Consider the following 16344-nt stretch of genomic DNA (forward strand, 5'->3'; position numbering starts at 1 on the left):
TTCCTAGGATTTTGAGTACATACTACGAGTACATACGTGTCTTCACTATAATTCATGCAATATTAGATATACCAAAACATTATAACAGGACAATACATCGTAAAGGTCAAATATTTAAAATTTATATACATAAAAATATGTTAGCAAGTAAAGCTATTCTAGTGAATGTGTCTAAGGTTCGTTTTAAAGCCGTCCGTGTTTGCACTCTGACATCAGAAATAAATGCAATTTTATGTTCGATGTTGTAAACTACGTACCAGCATTTACAAAATTATTTGCACTATAAATTGCCTTGATAATGTAAAAAATTAACATTCATTTTCATGAAGTTGATGAATCATGAAGCATTTTAAGTACATTTAGCAACAAATAGCATTCGCTTCCATATGCAAAAAGAAATGAAATTGATATATTTGCAGAATTGATACTTCTCAAACACTATATCGGAACAACATTGCAAGGTTTTAAATATCAAGACGGTCGTTGAAGAAATTGCATGACCCTCCATCATGAACACAAACAGAAACTGGTCTGTTTATCTGACATAAAACTCGTTTAACCATAATGTGATGAAATCCGACGTCTTATCAATGAATGAGATAGTTTGAAATACGATATTGTACAGATGAGATAATATTTTACAAAATCAGCAGATTTATTTTGCCACGAGGACATCGGACAATTTTAAGTCCAAGAGCAAAACAAATTAAATAAAAAGGGGCAGTGATTCCATGTCGAAAAGGATTTTAATGACTATATATATATATGTGAAATGTTTCAGTAAATCGTTCTTATGATATCTTAAAATAACGTACGGATAGATACTTATTTTTGGCTGAATAAACAGTGTATATATATTTATATAAAAAACTACAGAAACAATCTCAATAACCCCGTTTAATGGCACAGGGTAAACGCAAAAGACTTACAACACGAAAACAAACAATCACAAACTTGAAACATGAAACAACAGAACAAGACGCAACAAACAACACAGAACATATACACTATACAAAACATAGGTGTGTTCATCAAGGATTGTTAGTAGTAAACTTACTGGGTATTATATGTTAATAAAGGCATTCGCACGTCATTTTTTAATATCCTGAATATCCAATAAGTAAACATCTTATATTAAAATACTATCAGGCATATTTCATATATGGTATTAGTATTTGAACCACATCGATGTTCAACCCTTTACATAATTGTTTGAACTAATCTATATATTTGCTTGGCCTTTCAGTCAGTAAATAGCTCAACGCTGTGGCAAAAGATCAAAACATGCATACAATTTCAAAATAAGGCATTCATATGACTGTTCATTTATGGTGTTCTTATCAGTATGTAAACAGTACGGGGAGTTCAAAATCAGTCACACCATAAGAGTACGATGCATAATATATAAACAAGAGTTCACATCGACGATAAAACATTGTAGGAATCTGAGTGTCTACTAGGAAATAAACGTAAAGTTTAACTTGGAGTTATATATCTCATCATCGCCAGCCAACTTTTGTCCAACTGTAACTTTAGTGAGGACTTTCTTCTACATTTAACTGCAACGATGTTCCACCTGCTCCTACTGTCGGCGATCATAGGAGGCATTGAGGCAGCACCAGTGGCGCCTTCCCCCTGCACCCTCAGCAACGTGTTCTCATATACACAAACCGGAACTGTAACCTTCATGGCAAGCGGATCTTTCAATATTGTAGACGTGAGTTATTTTTGCATTCAAATCTTTTAGTATATGAACGTGTACACCTACACACACCGTGCGTAACTATATGTATTTTGTTATTTGTTAAATCGAGTAAATAAGGATAGTATTCTGAAAGTACGAAAGTGGTAATAGCTATGCTGTTTTGTATCTTTACAAGGAATGCAGATAGTTTTATTAATAATCTTGATAGAGATAGATTCAATGCAAATATGTTCAAAACAAATCAACACACAAGTGACGGAAGAAACATCGAGGTTTAATCTTAGTTATCGTTTTGTCCGCTTACAGCAAAAGCAACTGATTGATTATGACTACACCAGGAAACTACAAAGGGTTATCGTGGAAGCAGAGACAAAAGATGTCTTGCGCATCATCTACATGGACTTCGCTAATGTGAGTATTGTGATGCGTTGAAGTGTGAGTATTTGTAAGCATTGACGTGCAAGCTATTTGTGGGATTGAAGTGTGAATATTTGGCGGCATTTACTTGTGAGCTAGTGGGGGCAATGAAGTGTGTGAATATGGCGGCACTGACCTGTGAGCTACTTGAGGCATTGAAGTGTGAGTATTTCGCGGCATTGACCTATGAGTATTTTGATGCATTTAAGTGTAAGTATGCGGAGCATTGAACAATTCCTTCGTTAGCGTACCCTTATTATGTATAGCACTATGGAGTGCCTGTATTCCCATGAAGACGATGCGATAATTAGACACGTAATGAATTATTGGATAAGTGTTTAATGACTTCTGTAAGAGTTATATTTATCCGCAAACTCTTTTTACCTCTTTGATAAGTATGTAGGCTAAATTTATTTCAAAACTATAGGTAAGCATTTAATTGTGGGCTTTTATAACTGGAACAAATAATTAAAACAGTTCTACAAACAGATCATCTTTAACAATACATCTAGTAAATCTCCCCAAGAGCACATTAGAGCATAATCAAATGTAAGTTTGTTTTTTTCTTCAAAACTTCTGCTTGCGCAGGATGTTCAAATGTTGGTATTTCTGTTGCAGAAAATGGAGTACACTCAACAAGGGATAAATGGAACATGTCGAGGGGTGGCGAATAATGCAACCATGCAACCGCCCACTATTCTGGGTACATCCTTTTAACTGTTGGAAGAAAAACAATCTACATTGAACAACTATCAGTAAATAGTTGTGTGTGACTGCTCATTAATGTTATAAAGAGAAATAATGCTAAGATTTATTTATTTTTTGTATGTCTGGCTTGCGATGATTTTTTATGAAAAGTCTCACTTTTAGACTTCTATTATAATATACAAAATTAATAATAATATGGATGTATTAATACCCAGAAAAAAAATTGTTCTAATTTAACATTTATTTTCAATATACTTTTGTTCAAGGGACCGCCACAGTGGGGCCAAAAATGGTAGTGGGTAAGGATCAGAAATCCCTCGTTATTCAATATTACACGTACATGTGGGAAGGCATGCGGTATTCAGTCGGAGTGAATGACGACTGCATACTGGTCACCGTAGAACTCAGGCAGAGTGTCCCCGGAGGTAATTACCAATTTTAGCTTTTAAACAGGTGATCTACACAAGAAGCCCTGGGTTCAGTACAGGCTTACTAAAGAAGTTATATATTTGGTTTCCTTATTGAAGTGTATGCGTTGTGATGAAACAGGGTTAAAAAGGAAAAAAAGTAAGCTAAAATCTGCGATTGTTAGCGGTTTCTGAACTCAGGGATTCATTATTGCAAATAATCTGATATTGTTTGAACTGATATTTTAAGCAAATGAGAGGATTTATCCTTTTGTTTTGTCTAGTTCACACAAACATTCATTAAAGAAATGTCTCTTACAATTCCTCTTACATTATTTTTTAAACGGCTTCCCTTAAACATTCTTATTTAAATCGTTTGTCAATTTGTCTCAGTTTTGCAAACTATGCCTAATATAGAGTTATAAAGTTTGTGTATTTATACATGTGTCTAATGAGTGCATACTGTTAAGTAAACCTTAATTATGTTTTCAATCAATTTAACAATGATACATTGGGATGATTTCCCATAACATAAGACCCTTTAAAAATAATAAGGCTCTAAAATTTGCTTTGTTAAATCAATATAAAACCTAGGGCCATGGTTACAAACAGTCTCAGGTCCGAGTTTAGACCCCGTCTCGGAAAAGATTACATTTTTATTCAATCGTTTTACAAACACAACTTTAAATAAGTTTTTGATAAGAACACAATTCCGCAAATTTCACCATCAACTCCCCATTCGAATGAAATCACAAATGAAATTAAATTTACAGTTCACCCCTGAGTCTGACCTCAGTCTTGAGACTTTGTGTCAAATCATGGCCCAGAGACCCGTATTCATAAAGCAATAATTGAAAGTTCTTTTTCTTCAAACAAGTAGAAAATTGTCATTGTTCTTAGATTAATTGAAGGAAAACTATCAATGTGTATACAAAAAGTATATTTATATGCGATACCATGCTCTAAATTGAGATTCATATGAACAAATCCAATGAAAAGTTTTTGTGATTGAAGATAAACGTTTGAAAGAAAAAAGAGCTTATCACTGAGCTTAAATTTCCTACCAAAATGCTTTATGAAAACGGCACAAGTATGTAACCAAATGTACAGATACACACAATATTCCCCTAGATCGAACTACATTCGTTTGTTGGATAAGGCCCGGCATGTATTCATATGCATATATTTGTAGTATTCAACTTGTACATCAACTCACTATATACGACTTTACTTAGCCTTGTTCCTCACAAAAGTCTGATAGTGTCCGTGCGTTGAAATTGTCCTTGTTTTGGCTTAGTCCATTTGATAATTCTTTTGACCTTGCTGTTTACAGGATTCGCCAACCTTATTGACTTTGTTATCTCTGATTGGAAGAATGAACTTAGGACACCAACAGCCGTTGATATTCCCGCCAAATGCAAGGTAATTGTGACAACGATATTTATATTATTTTCAGTTATTATTTTTTAAATTTATATAAGCTCTAGAATGAAGACAGTTACAGCTAACAACAATAAGACTTGGAAAGGTATTCTGGGTAAAAACATGTTTCTTCAAGAGCTATATTAACTGTTTGGTACCTACTTTTAATACATAGAAATGCTCCTTGAATTATTGATGACATAGACCGTGGCTCTTGGATTCCAAGTTAACGCGACGCACCACGTGTGAGTTTAAATGAAACGCTACATAAAGATTCTTATATACATATATATATATGTGTTATTTTGTTTACAGAGTCAGTAGTAAGGGACGTAACAGGAGGCCAAAACGTTTGCGGGGATAAAACCAACAACTGCTTATGAAATATTGAACTTGAAAATGACAAGTGTCCTTCTTCACTGCTAATTAATCAGGTTATATTGAATAAATCGTGTGGTTAATGTTGCATTACAATTACTAAAAGACACATATTTGAACATCTTTGTCCTCAAACTTGAAAACAAAGATATTAATGAACAAGAGTTGCTTCAATACCGTTCCATTACGGACTCTTAATCAATGATCTAAGGTATGATGCAAAACACCTTCAAGTCGTGCCATTTATGGCTACTGGTGTATTTTAACATTGTTTTAGTTATAAAAGTCACGAAAATAAATACACGTGTATGTTTTATGTATGTTTTTTATGCATGTATGTATGTATGGTATGTATGTATGTATGTATGTATGTATGTATGTATGTATGTATGTATGTATGTATGTATGTATGTATGTATGTATGTATGTATGTATGTATGTATGTATGTATGTATGTATGTATGTATGTATGTATGTATGTATGTATGTATGTATGTATGTATGTATGTATGTATGTATGTATGTATGTATGTATGTATGTATGTATGTATGTATGTATGTATGTATGTATGTATGTATGTATGTATGTATGTATGTATGTATGTATGTATGTATGTATGTATGTATGTATGTATGTATGTATGTATGTATGTATGTATGTATGTATGTATGTATGTATGTATGTATGTATGTATGTATGTATGTATGTATGTATGTATGTATGTATGTATGTATGTATGTATGTATGTATGTATGTATGTATGTAAGTATGTATGTATGTATGTATGTATGTATGTATGTATGTATGCATGCATGTATGCTTGTAAGAACAAATATCCATTTGCACAATAATATTTGGAATCACTGATGAACGTTCGTGCTTATTGCGATTGTCAGCTACAGAAAGTGTTGTATAGAAATAAATTTATTATATTTTAGAAATCTTTATTTTCAAACATGTTTACGGGAAGTCACTTCCGTGGAGCCAACGTCAAAATACAGATGAGATAAGTAATATTCTTTCCTGATGGCAACATCAACATTTAAACGGCAGATTGTCTGCTCTACGGATTGCGAGCGTTGTGTGACGTCGTTTGTTATGTTTTTAATGTTGATTCTTTTCAGTCTCAATCGTTGTGTTTTGATATGTCTAATTCATTACTGCTCCAGTTCCAAATGTACTAGTAAATGTAGATGATGTAATCGCATAGTGAAATTATTGTTGGTTCCCATCGAACGCTATATCATAGACTGTAATGGTGCTTGTTTATGCCTCAAAACGTTGACTATTTAATGTTCGTTTTCTTAAAAAAAATAAATAGTGAAAAGGATTTTTTTCACTAGGTTGAAAATTGTTAAGATGCTAATTGAATACGGCCCCATATACACAACCCCATTTTGTAAAATTCGGCGATGAAGAACGATGGACATTGATATTCCATAAACACAGGCCCAGCATACGAAAGGCGGCAAACAATGACATATCCTATTCACTGATACAGTCGAGGACATTGACATTACATTAACAAACATCCAGTCTTAATTGAGCTGTTGACATCAACAGAACATATTTAAAGCCCCAGTCTGTGAAGAGCGTTGGATATTGACATACCATATTTACTTCGCTAGCCCGTAAGGGGACACATATTGCCAAACCCCAACCGGTGAAGTGCGGCGGACACTGACATACCACTTAAACAGTCCCATCACATAAAGACCGTCAGAAGTTGACATATCACATACAATGAACTAGCCCGTAAGGAGACAGTTATTTCCATACCATATAAACAACACAAGCCCGTGAATAGCGGCTGAATACAGCCTCTTTTTGAAACATAATAGGTTTGGAAAAAGAAAAGAAAAACAACAGAGGTTAACTCATCACCTTATCAGGAAGGGATATAACTTCGACAAGAATCGCTGGTTTCCGATCTGATTGTAAATGCATTTCTATTTTATATGGTTCTTAAATTTCCCCCGTTTAATGCCCTTGGTATTTGAATTAGAACATTAAACAACTAGAACTAAAATACTACTACTAACGTTCCAAGATTAAATGGATGCATGTTCATATGATTATGATTAAATGATATGTCTGTGTTTAGAGATCTGCTTGTATAAAGGCAAACACTTTGGAATTGAATGATTTTTTTTTATTATGAGAATCAATATGAAAAGCTGTTTTAAGTGATTATATTTACTTTATAAATATATTTTGTATTTCATATTTTCGTCTAAATTTTAAACTAAGATGAAATGGGATACCTTGAGCATTCAGTTATTTTATGATTTATTGAGTTGAATCAGTCAAAGCTTTTGTCCCGCGGTGAATGGGATGTCATCTGAATGGCTGCTCGAGGCCTATAGACAAAAGCTTTGACTGTTACCCAAATAATCATGAAATAACTGTTCTGTAACTTGATCAAACGTTGATTTTAACAAAAAAGGAAATATTTATTTTTTAACCTGACCAAACTTTTATTTGAACAAGGTGTTAAAAACATCGCCGATTCTTGGCATTTTTTTTGTTTGGGTCTGATGAATCCCAGACACCCGAACGCTCGCTCGCTTCGGCAACGATGGCATGTTTCTGCTTTCCATTTACATCGCCATCGACAATTTCCGAAAAATGTGGACCGACTACGGAAACGACCGAACGTTAACGATAAGCTGTCTAAAAATAGAATTTGGAAATGTTAATGTCATCATAGGGCGACTGGGGAATAGTTCAATCCAAGAGCATGGATTACATATTTGTATTTATATTACAAATCACATAATAATTACAACTGTTTAAAGGAAACTAATTTAGAAATGAAATGCATCAACAAATAATGCTGCAAGGTTTCTGTTGCGTTCACCAAACAAGATCTGAGCGGCGATTCTTCAGGGGAAGCCGTATTTAACGTTGATTGATATAACAATCCGTTAAGCAACGCATTCGGGCTCAACACGAAGCAGAGAAAGACTTTGAACAAATCTGTGCAGTGTTTATAAAAATATCAGGGATTCACTTCGATAAACATAGGCTTGAATCACGGTTTATGTGTCGCCCAGTCAGAAATCCCTCCTAAAGGATTGTGGGTGTATACGATGTAAGATCGCCAGCTCTGACTTCGCTAGACCGAAATGCTAAGTGTTGGCAATCGGTTCTTATATGAAAAATGGACGACTGATTGTGAAGTTCCTTGATGACACAAGTGCATCAGCATACACTACTGACGCCCCTTGTTTATACGAACCCAAAAAGTTTACTCTCCGAATAGCACGAGTTAATGATAATGGAGAAATTATTAATTCATTGATGCTCGTATTTAAAGCGGCTATATTCCGTATGATGAAATTGCGAAAAAAAAGAAAATTGTCGAAAACTGACATCAACTTGGTATCGATGTGTACAATACATTGAAACTTACTAACTGAAGTACCACATAGTTTACAATTTATTTATTTTTCGCAGTTTTTCGTATTTTACCATTAAAAACTGATGACTAGGTATGTCTGTCTATTAGAATTCGTTCTTTATGCGTGATTGGCTAGTCGATGTTATTACGTGATATTACCAAGTTAGGTATATAGCTTAAATATTCCAGCTCTTTAGGATAAGCCTTAGTAGCACAGTAGATACAACACTGGATGGCAATTTTGGCGAAACCGGTTCGAACCCGGTCTTTCACTCGAGTTTTGCTTTACATTTTGGTAAAATTATGTACAATTATATTATCAAAGAATAAAACATTTTATGAAATAATTGCCCTGATATTTGTTACAGATAAAAAAAACTTTTTGGTACCAATATGGTGTACAGTCCCTTTAAGGTAGCAGCAATTAAACAAAAAGCTACCCGCCACTTACTTTTCTGTCGTGTTAACCTATGTGATAAAAACCTCAGGGGAGATTTATCAATACATGTATTAACTTCCTCATTTCTGTGTCGCTATTCTTGTCAAAATGCTCTTATCGCCATACACTTTAACCGATTTTGGATTTTTTTTGCAATAAAGATATAGATATAATAACTTCCTTGTTCTTGATCATAGCTATTGCGTAATTGAAAACATAAATCATTGAGAATAACAGAATATTATAGGCGATCATCAACTATAACACATTTATTATTGACAGTGATCGGAAAGTGTTATGCATGTCATATGCATGTTAGTTTAGGTATTATTGAATTATTTGATGACCTTTCTTTGTACAATCCTATATACGGGTAGCAAGAATAAGTCAATTTAAAAATATGAAAGAAGATATAGGTTAAACGAATGGGGTCTACATTAGCTGAAGCTTTCTAGTTATCAATAAAATTCTCATGATATTCACTTTTAGTAACTTGTATGTTACTGCTTCACAAGTGTTACTGTATTTAAACGATGGCACAATTAAGAATAGTATTCTTGTTGCAAGAACATTCTAGAATAAAAATACGAATAGACAATCAAAACAGCACACAGTCGAATGACAGACAAATAAACCGTTATTCAACTTATACATTTTCAACAAATGTCAAGTATTTTACGTTCACCATCCTGCTCATGAAATGTATAAATATAATCGATCATACATACCGACCTGCTGATACAACGATTCATGTCAGTTTAATATGTGTAACCATTATTAGTCTTTTAAAAGTTATTTGTAAGTTCACACGAGGTATGTAAAATCTCTGTGGCAATCACGTCCAAATTTCTGAATGAATTCTCTGACCTAGACACATACACGTAGGCGGGATCGCTAACCAGCCCTTGAACCGATCCGACCTTAAACTCCTCCCCCAACCCAACCACCAATATCAGCTTGCCCGACTCTTTTAGCCGGGCATGGTTCGAGTTGGACCCTGTAGGGATGCGGAGATCACCATTCGTGAACAGGATAATTGTCTGACGTGTTTCATTTTTACTTCCACTGAATATCCCCTGTTCTATGTCATGCAGTGCTGTATCTAGTGTGTTGATGTTGGAAGAACCACACAATTCGGCACTTCCTCCCTCACATGATCGACTCACCGTCAACGTCTGTATGTATTGGATCAAGCTGTCAGTTGACGCCGTGTCTGTCAGATGGCGGTGAATTTGTACGCTCTCATCGCCAAACGAGAGCAAAGCGAGACGGACTGTGACGTTATAGTTTTTATTAAGGGTGTCTGACAGTAAGTAAGTAAGTGCATCTACTGCTTGGCTAAAGTGAAGATCAGTGATTCCTGACCTCATATCAAGAAGAAATGTTACATCACTTGATGTGTTCCATAAACACTCTGAACGTTAAAAGTTACAAGCATTTTTAATAACATTACGAACAAGTATATTTTATATGGACAATGGTTGCATCACATCAAACCCAGTGGAAAGATAAGTTACAATGTTGTCTTATTCAAGCCATATTAATATTATTTTTTCCAAAATAAATTAAGCAAAAAAAGCGTAATTTGGGGTGCATCTCTAATTTAGACACTATTAAACTAAAATGGTGTATTTTGGTTATTCAATGTTTATCCGTTCAAGTGTATAGTCATAAATTATTAAACAACTATTACGTATTTGACGCGATACCAGGACACCTGTAGTACTAAAACTTGATAATTGATGACAATATATGCTAAACCTCCCCCAATGTTGACCAAAGTCAGCCAATACGAGTTTTTGCCGTTTTGATTGACTACTTAACTCGCCAAATACGGGATTAGAGGAATGGACCATTTTCATTTGCTGTCGAAACTCGCCTAATATGAGATTCGGTAAATCATTTTAGAGAGCAGCCATTTTGTTTTCCGTTTAACCGGCTGTTTGGAAAATTGTGTGCGTTGTTGAAAACATATTTGGAATTACTAGTCTTTTGAATACTTTAACCACTTTGTACGGTTTGATATTACAGTTGTTCTTAACCTGTTGGTGGATTTTATACCATTTCTTTTGGAAACCGACAAAATGGACGACTAAGGCGATATTTTTTTAACATTCCGCAAGTGGTTTACGAAATATTAACGAAAACATATGTTTCCTTAGACTGTACAGTACAATCGGCTTTATTCATCAAGCTGTGTAATGTCACTCTAAAGGATGCATGTCAAAATCAGCCTTGTCCAATCTAGAAAAGCAGAAACCATAATTGAAAAAGGGATAAAAACTTCAATAATAACTTCAGATAAGGTATTAAAAGTTTTTTAAACAAAATGTCGTAGCATACATAATAGTTTATTAATAGAATACTTATTTATTAGCTTATTTTATATTGGCCGAGTTATTTGCCCTAAGTCAGCAGTGTTCCCCCTTTGGGAATAAAGCTAATGAAATACTTTTCGCTGCCAATGAGTACCTTTTAATCTGCTAAATCTTACCATCCAAATAACTTGCTGTAGAATAGTTACCAACATGCTGAAGATTTAGGTCGAATCATATTTGCAGATGAGGTATAATAACCACCTAAAGATTACTGTTTAATTGCCTATGCAACTAACTTTTGAGAAAAAATCATTAAGATTTCTGTAAATTTGTTTCAACAAAGAAAAATAAAACTATTTTAACAAAGATTCATCATAACAGTCGTCTTCACCTTACCGTCGCATGTTAGGGCGACCAGTTGCTGTATGATTGTATACAGGGCGTTAAAGTTGTGCAAGGAAAACACGTACTCGGGAGCCCGTTCGTCGCCCGGGGAGGCCACGCCAAGTAACTCGTCGTGGGAAATCTCCGAGCCGATACCTGCGCAATTGCAATTGACAACACTTAAAGTAATACTTTAGAAGGAAGCGATAACTCCCGTAGTTGTTCACCATGAGACAGGAGATCGTATTGTGTAACTAAAGCTACGTGAAAGAGCATATACATTATATACAAAAAAGTATGCCAACTGTGCCAAGAAAGGAAGTGTCATGATATAATTTTGCAAGCTTACCTATAGCCAGAATCTTTGTGACAAAATTCCTGAGTTCTGCAGCAGCATCCAGAGTGCTTTGACGATAAGAGGACATGCCGTCGGTCAGGAGGAACACGTACCGCTTCCCTGTGTTCTCAAAAAGCCTAGGCAATTTAAGTCATGTCAATCTTTGTTTATTATGAGATGTCATTTACTTATGGGCAACATATGTAAAGAACTATATATCTGTAAAATACTCTGCAAACTTTTGTAACTCAGTTATGTACTCACTGTTTCACACGTCACCCTGTTAAAGACTTGAGATAACTTATTTATATTCGAATTGAACAATGATTTCAAATTATTTGTTTTTATCTATATATATACAATGCGTTTAAATTGTTGAAGCTGATTGCTGCCATTTGTTGTGTAAGATTTTTGCTTCGTCCGAAAAGCTACCATGTTAAATTTAAGCAAGGGCAAAAACGAGTTGAGAAAGGTATTACAATGAAAACAAACCAATCGCGTTGGCGGAAATATGTTAACTGTGTTTTCCATAAGCTTAGCAATACCAGAAGGCAAACACAGAGACAGCATATTTACGAATTTTCGACCTTTGATCCGCGGTGGTAAAAGGGCAAACATGTGCCAAATTGAAGCTTTGTCTAGTTTTCGCGCAGAAATAAAGGGCTAAAACACGAACAATATTTATTGGCCAAAGAGAACGTCTTCAGATCAATAAGTCATGCTTTCACCCTTTTGTCGGTGCGTAATTTTATTTAGCTTTGTGCGATGATAATTTTTTTCCGAAAACAACAAAGCAATGACAGGAATCTGCTGAGCAAATAATTACCGCTTCGGCGATATATCTTTGACATGCTGTTTGATCTTCTCCAACCCAAGATGTGTAAACGTTCCGCCTGGACTGAAATACGAGTAAACCCATTTCATACATATATATATATATATATATATATATATATATATATATATATATATATATATATATATATATATATATATATATATATATATATATATATATATCAAACCGATATTAAGTGTTGTTTCACTGCGAATTCAATGCTATTTTATCATATGAGCTCGGAAGGGGAAAAAGTGAGCTTTCGGTTTTTGAAGTTTTTGCACTTCTATTGTATTCAACTTGAATCGGTATGTCTTTGCAACGCTAAGGAATTTTGACGTTGGCATTTTCTTGAAATTATGTCATTGATATTTTATCCAAGCTCCTTGCGAACTGACGTTCGATTTACTCAACAGAACGGGAAACGATTTCAAAACAGTGACTGATATGAATCCGTAAACGCGATGGTCTAGGTAAGGGCTCACCGATACGTGATGCTATTGACGGCCTTCTTCAATGTGACATTGTCACTGTAGTCAGTGAGGCTAATCTCAAGTTGCGCTTTAGACGAAAATGTGACCACGCTCACCCTGAAATTCTTCTCGTCGACAACCACGTGGTCCACGAACCTATTGATGAAGTCAAGCTGTTTCCGGAAGTCGCCTGCAGTCATGCTGATAGAAGAGTCCAGTAAGAAGATCACATCTGCCATGATCGGTTGGCAGATCGCTGATGATTGTAGAGCACACATTATTGCTTTCATTGGTATTGTTGAGAACCATCACTCAATTCATGAAATGTTCAACCGACACTACATATGTAGCGGGCTGACTTCACGTGCGTTCGTATAATACCATCGGTTCACATTTAAAAACGCAATATTTTTAACTTATTGTACATAATTCGATTCAAATTATAGTAAATGATTTATCGCTAGAAACACAAAGTACACTGTTGGCATAAAAAATAAAACATAGTAAGATAGAAATAATTCTGATCAAACACAACCTACCCGTTTCACAGTACCGGCCATAGTAGCCGATGGGGCAGACGCACTCAAAGTAGTTCAAGCGGTCGAGACACGTGCCATCGTTCTCACAAGGATCGCTCGCGCATTCGTTGATGTCTGGTAAACGATAGAGCAATAGGAGTTTCAAATTCAAAACCGAACTCGCGGACAAACTATGAGTGACACTAGACACTACTGTCCACGAGTTAGAGGAAAAACAGTCAAACAACCAAATCATACACAAGATAACGCGCACTAATTGTTTTAAGTTGCATATGTTTAAACGGTGGTAATGTGTGTTAACAACGTTGTATTATACTTTTGTTGTCGTTTTTTTGCAAATAGTTTAACAGTGTTATATGTTAATCTAATGCATGCAACTTCACTCGATTAATTTGCAATAATTCTTGAGATCTGAAACTTGCATCCGGGTTTGTCACTTACGTGTTATTTTATCAAAAGCTTAAATTCATATTGAGAGTAATGAGTGTTATATTAAAGCAATACAATTATCGAATAACGTAAAGCTCAATCAACGTGCCTATCTCGTCACAGTAAGTTCCTGTCCACCCTGCGCTAAATCTGCAATAGTATCCCACACCGGACGTATAGATGCAGTTGCCGTCACCTCCTGGGCACTTGTACTGACAGTCTACAATAGTTAATAACGAATAAAACAAAGGAAATCTCATCGGCAAGATTGGCTGATATAAAGTATTAATTCAAACAACAATATATTATTACTAGCTCATGAAATACTTAGAACTTCTTAATACTCACTCGACGGAGATGCTCCGGCATTACAAAGTTTGAGAGCTGAAAGTTGCAAAAGGATATACATAATTAATAATGCATAACTGTATAGTTGACATTTGTAATCAGGGGCGTTACCAATTATTGGCACAACCCTTAGGCATTCGCCCCTCACTAACAACCGAAAACTAAATGGTTTAATACTTAGGCAGGGAGTTCTTCTCCTTTAAAAGTTTCAATTTCTAGCCCAGAATGGTTCATTTTAAACTTAGGTTACTTTTAAAGGCCAGGCATTGTATTTAGCAACATGCAAAACAAGCAAATTAATTTAGCGTCACTACCGCTCTTTCGATATTAACATTATAGTTAAAGCATTCCATTTTCATCACTGACCATATATATTTTTATAACCAATGGGAATAGCAGTATATGAACCCATTTTCATATAAAGTGTCCTTATATTTATTTTGTTTAAACCGGTTTATTTCAATGTCAAAAACGGTGTTTAATTTATATTCATAATTATGTATTTTACGAAGCAATAATTCGTCAAAAATCTTTCGGCGAATTTGAAAAATACATCAGCACATACCCATTGAAAATAAAATCCATGCCACTTAATTCGCCATTGCTTTCGAGTGTTGTTGAAGTAGTAAAAGGTACAGCAACAAACACAGTTTTAAACTTCTTATCCTTCAACAAACGTAGGGAATTCCCCTTTTAATCCAAAATGCAATCTACGATAATTTAAACTATACAAATAAATTTGTTTAAAGTTTAAGCTTTCTTATGGTAAATTCCCTTTATTATGTATACGATAGGAAGAAATATTAACCACTGATCGATACTGTGAATAGTAATTACCTTTTTCCATTGATTATTGATATAGATATCCGTTCAGTACAGTGAAGTGATAAACAGCAATTTTCGTTTTCAAACCACGTTATTTTAAGTTCAATCTGAAGTCCGGAAAATATTAACCCATCATTCCTTATACATGTACATATTTTGTTTTCAAAGTTTAAGTCCCATTCACACTGGACCTGTAATTGCAAATGTTTTCAGCTACTGTGATTATTATCTTAGACCAGCATCTGCGACTTCAAACTATGTTTTTTTTTAATTCTTTGCTGCTCTAGTCGTTTCGAACATTTATCAGTTATGACACACCAAACCCTAATATCACGCAAATACTTAAGTTTTGTATTATAGTAAATAGGGATCTTATAGTTTTTCATATAAATTTTGGAACTGATTTTGGTGATTTTCACATCATTTGTGAAACTTGTTGAATAATGGGAAAATGTATGGTGCAACACAAGAATCAAATTTTATTCATAAAATGCTTAAACTGCATGAAAAGATATGCTCTTAACTGAGTTTAAATAAAGATAAATTTATAGATTGTATGCATGAAGTCCATACCCACCTTAACTTAATAAACAGTCATTTCCCTCTCGGTCGCAAAACTCATCACAGAGGCAAATGGTGTCTAGAATCGGAACGGAGCACGAGTCGATGCGGTTGAGATAGCATCCACCGGGCCGGGTGGCGCAGAATGGACAGCTGATATCCGGACCCACTTCTTTATAGCACTTTGACTGCCGCAGGAGTCGCGAGTCTGTCTCCACTTCTGTGAGGCATGGTAAATCTCTCGTGTTCCGATATTTCGCGGTCGTGTAACTCCGCGGTATTAACTGGGAATGTTATGTTAAAATCAAAAGTACCATCACAATGACAGAACGTTTTAATCTCGCTAAAACTGTTTTATTTAGAGTATCCATTTTGGGGTATGTTCTTGGCGTGTCATTTAAATACCAAAAAA

General features: G+C 34.8%; 3 protein-coding genes across 7 annotated transcripts in view; 1 reads left to right on the top strand and 2 right to left on the bottom strand.

The window, feature by feature from the left end:
* Positions 1–16344, bottom strand: part of LOC128229338 (uncharacterized) — a 40838-nt gene that overhangs the window by 9019 nt on the left and 15475 nt on the right. The window lies entirely within an intron of this gene.
* Positions 1387–5156, top strand: LOC128229333 (uncharacterized). 2 transcript variants are annotated; one of them, XM_052941206.1, is made up of 6 exons: positions 1389–1717; positions 2012–2116; positions 2741–2825; positions 3097–3255; positions 4571–4659; positions 4975–5156. In XM_052941206.1, exons 1-6 carry the CDS (start codon positions 1568–1570, stop codon positions 4981–4983), a joined length of 597 nt encoding a protein of 198 aa, XP_052797166.1. In that variant the 5' UTR covers positions 1389–1567; the 3' UTR covers positions 4984–5156. The 2 variants fall into 2 exon arrangements, with proteins under 2 accessions (XP_052797165.1, XP_052797166.1); XM_052941205.1 differs by lacking the exon at positions 4975–5156 and having other exon boundaries at positions 1387–1717; positions 4571–4894.
* LOC128229322 (collagen alpha-5(VI) chain-like) lies at positions 8819–15489 on the bottom strand. 4 transcript variants are annotated; one of them, XM_052941187.1, is made up of 9 exons: positions 15384–15489; positions 14547–14582; positions 14308–14418; positions 13770–13883; positions 13243–13486; positions 12746–12817; positions 11932–12056; positions 11595–11738; positions 8819–10240 (listed from the first exon to the last, which is right to left on the bottom strand). In XM_052941187.1, exons 1-9 carry the CDS (start codon positions 15391–15393, stop codon positions 9666–9668), a joined length of 1431 nt encoding a protein of 476 aa, XP_052797147.1. In that variant the 5' UTR covers positions 15394–15489; the 3' UTR covers positions 8819–9665. The 4 variants fall into 4 exon arrangements, with proteins under 4 accessions (XP_052797147.1, XP_052797145.1, XP_052797146.1 ...); XM_052941185.1 differs by having other exon boundaries at positions 8819–10294; XM_052941186.1 differs by lacking the exon at positions 15384–15489 and adding an exon at positions 15112–15330 and having other exon boundaries at positions 8819–10294.

The sequence above is a fragment of the Mya arenaria genome, chromosome 3 (assembly GCF_026914265.1).
Source record: "Mya arenaria isolate MELC-2E11 chromosome 3, ASM2691426v1".
Lineage (NCBI taxonomy): Eukaryota > Metazoa > Mollusca > Bivalvia > Myida > Myidae > Mya > Mya arenaria.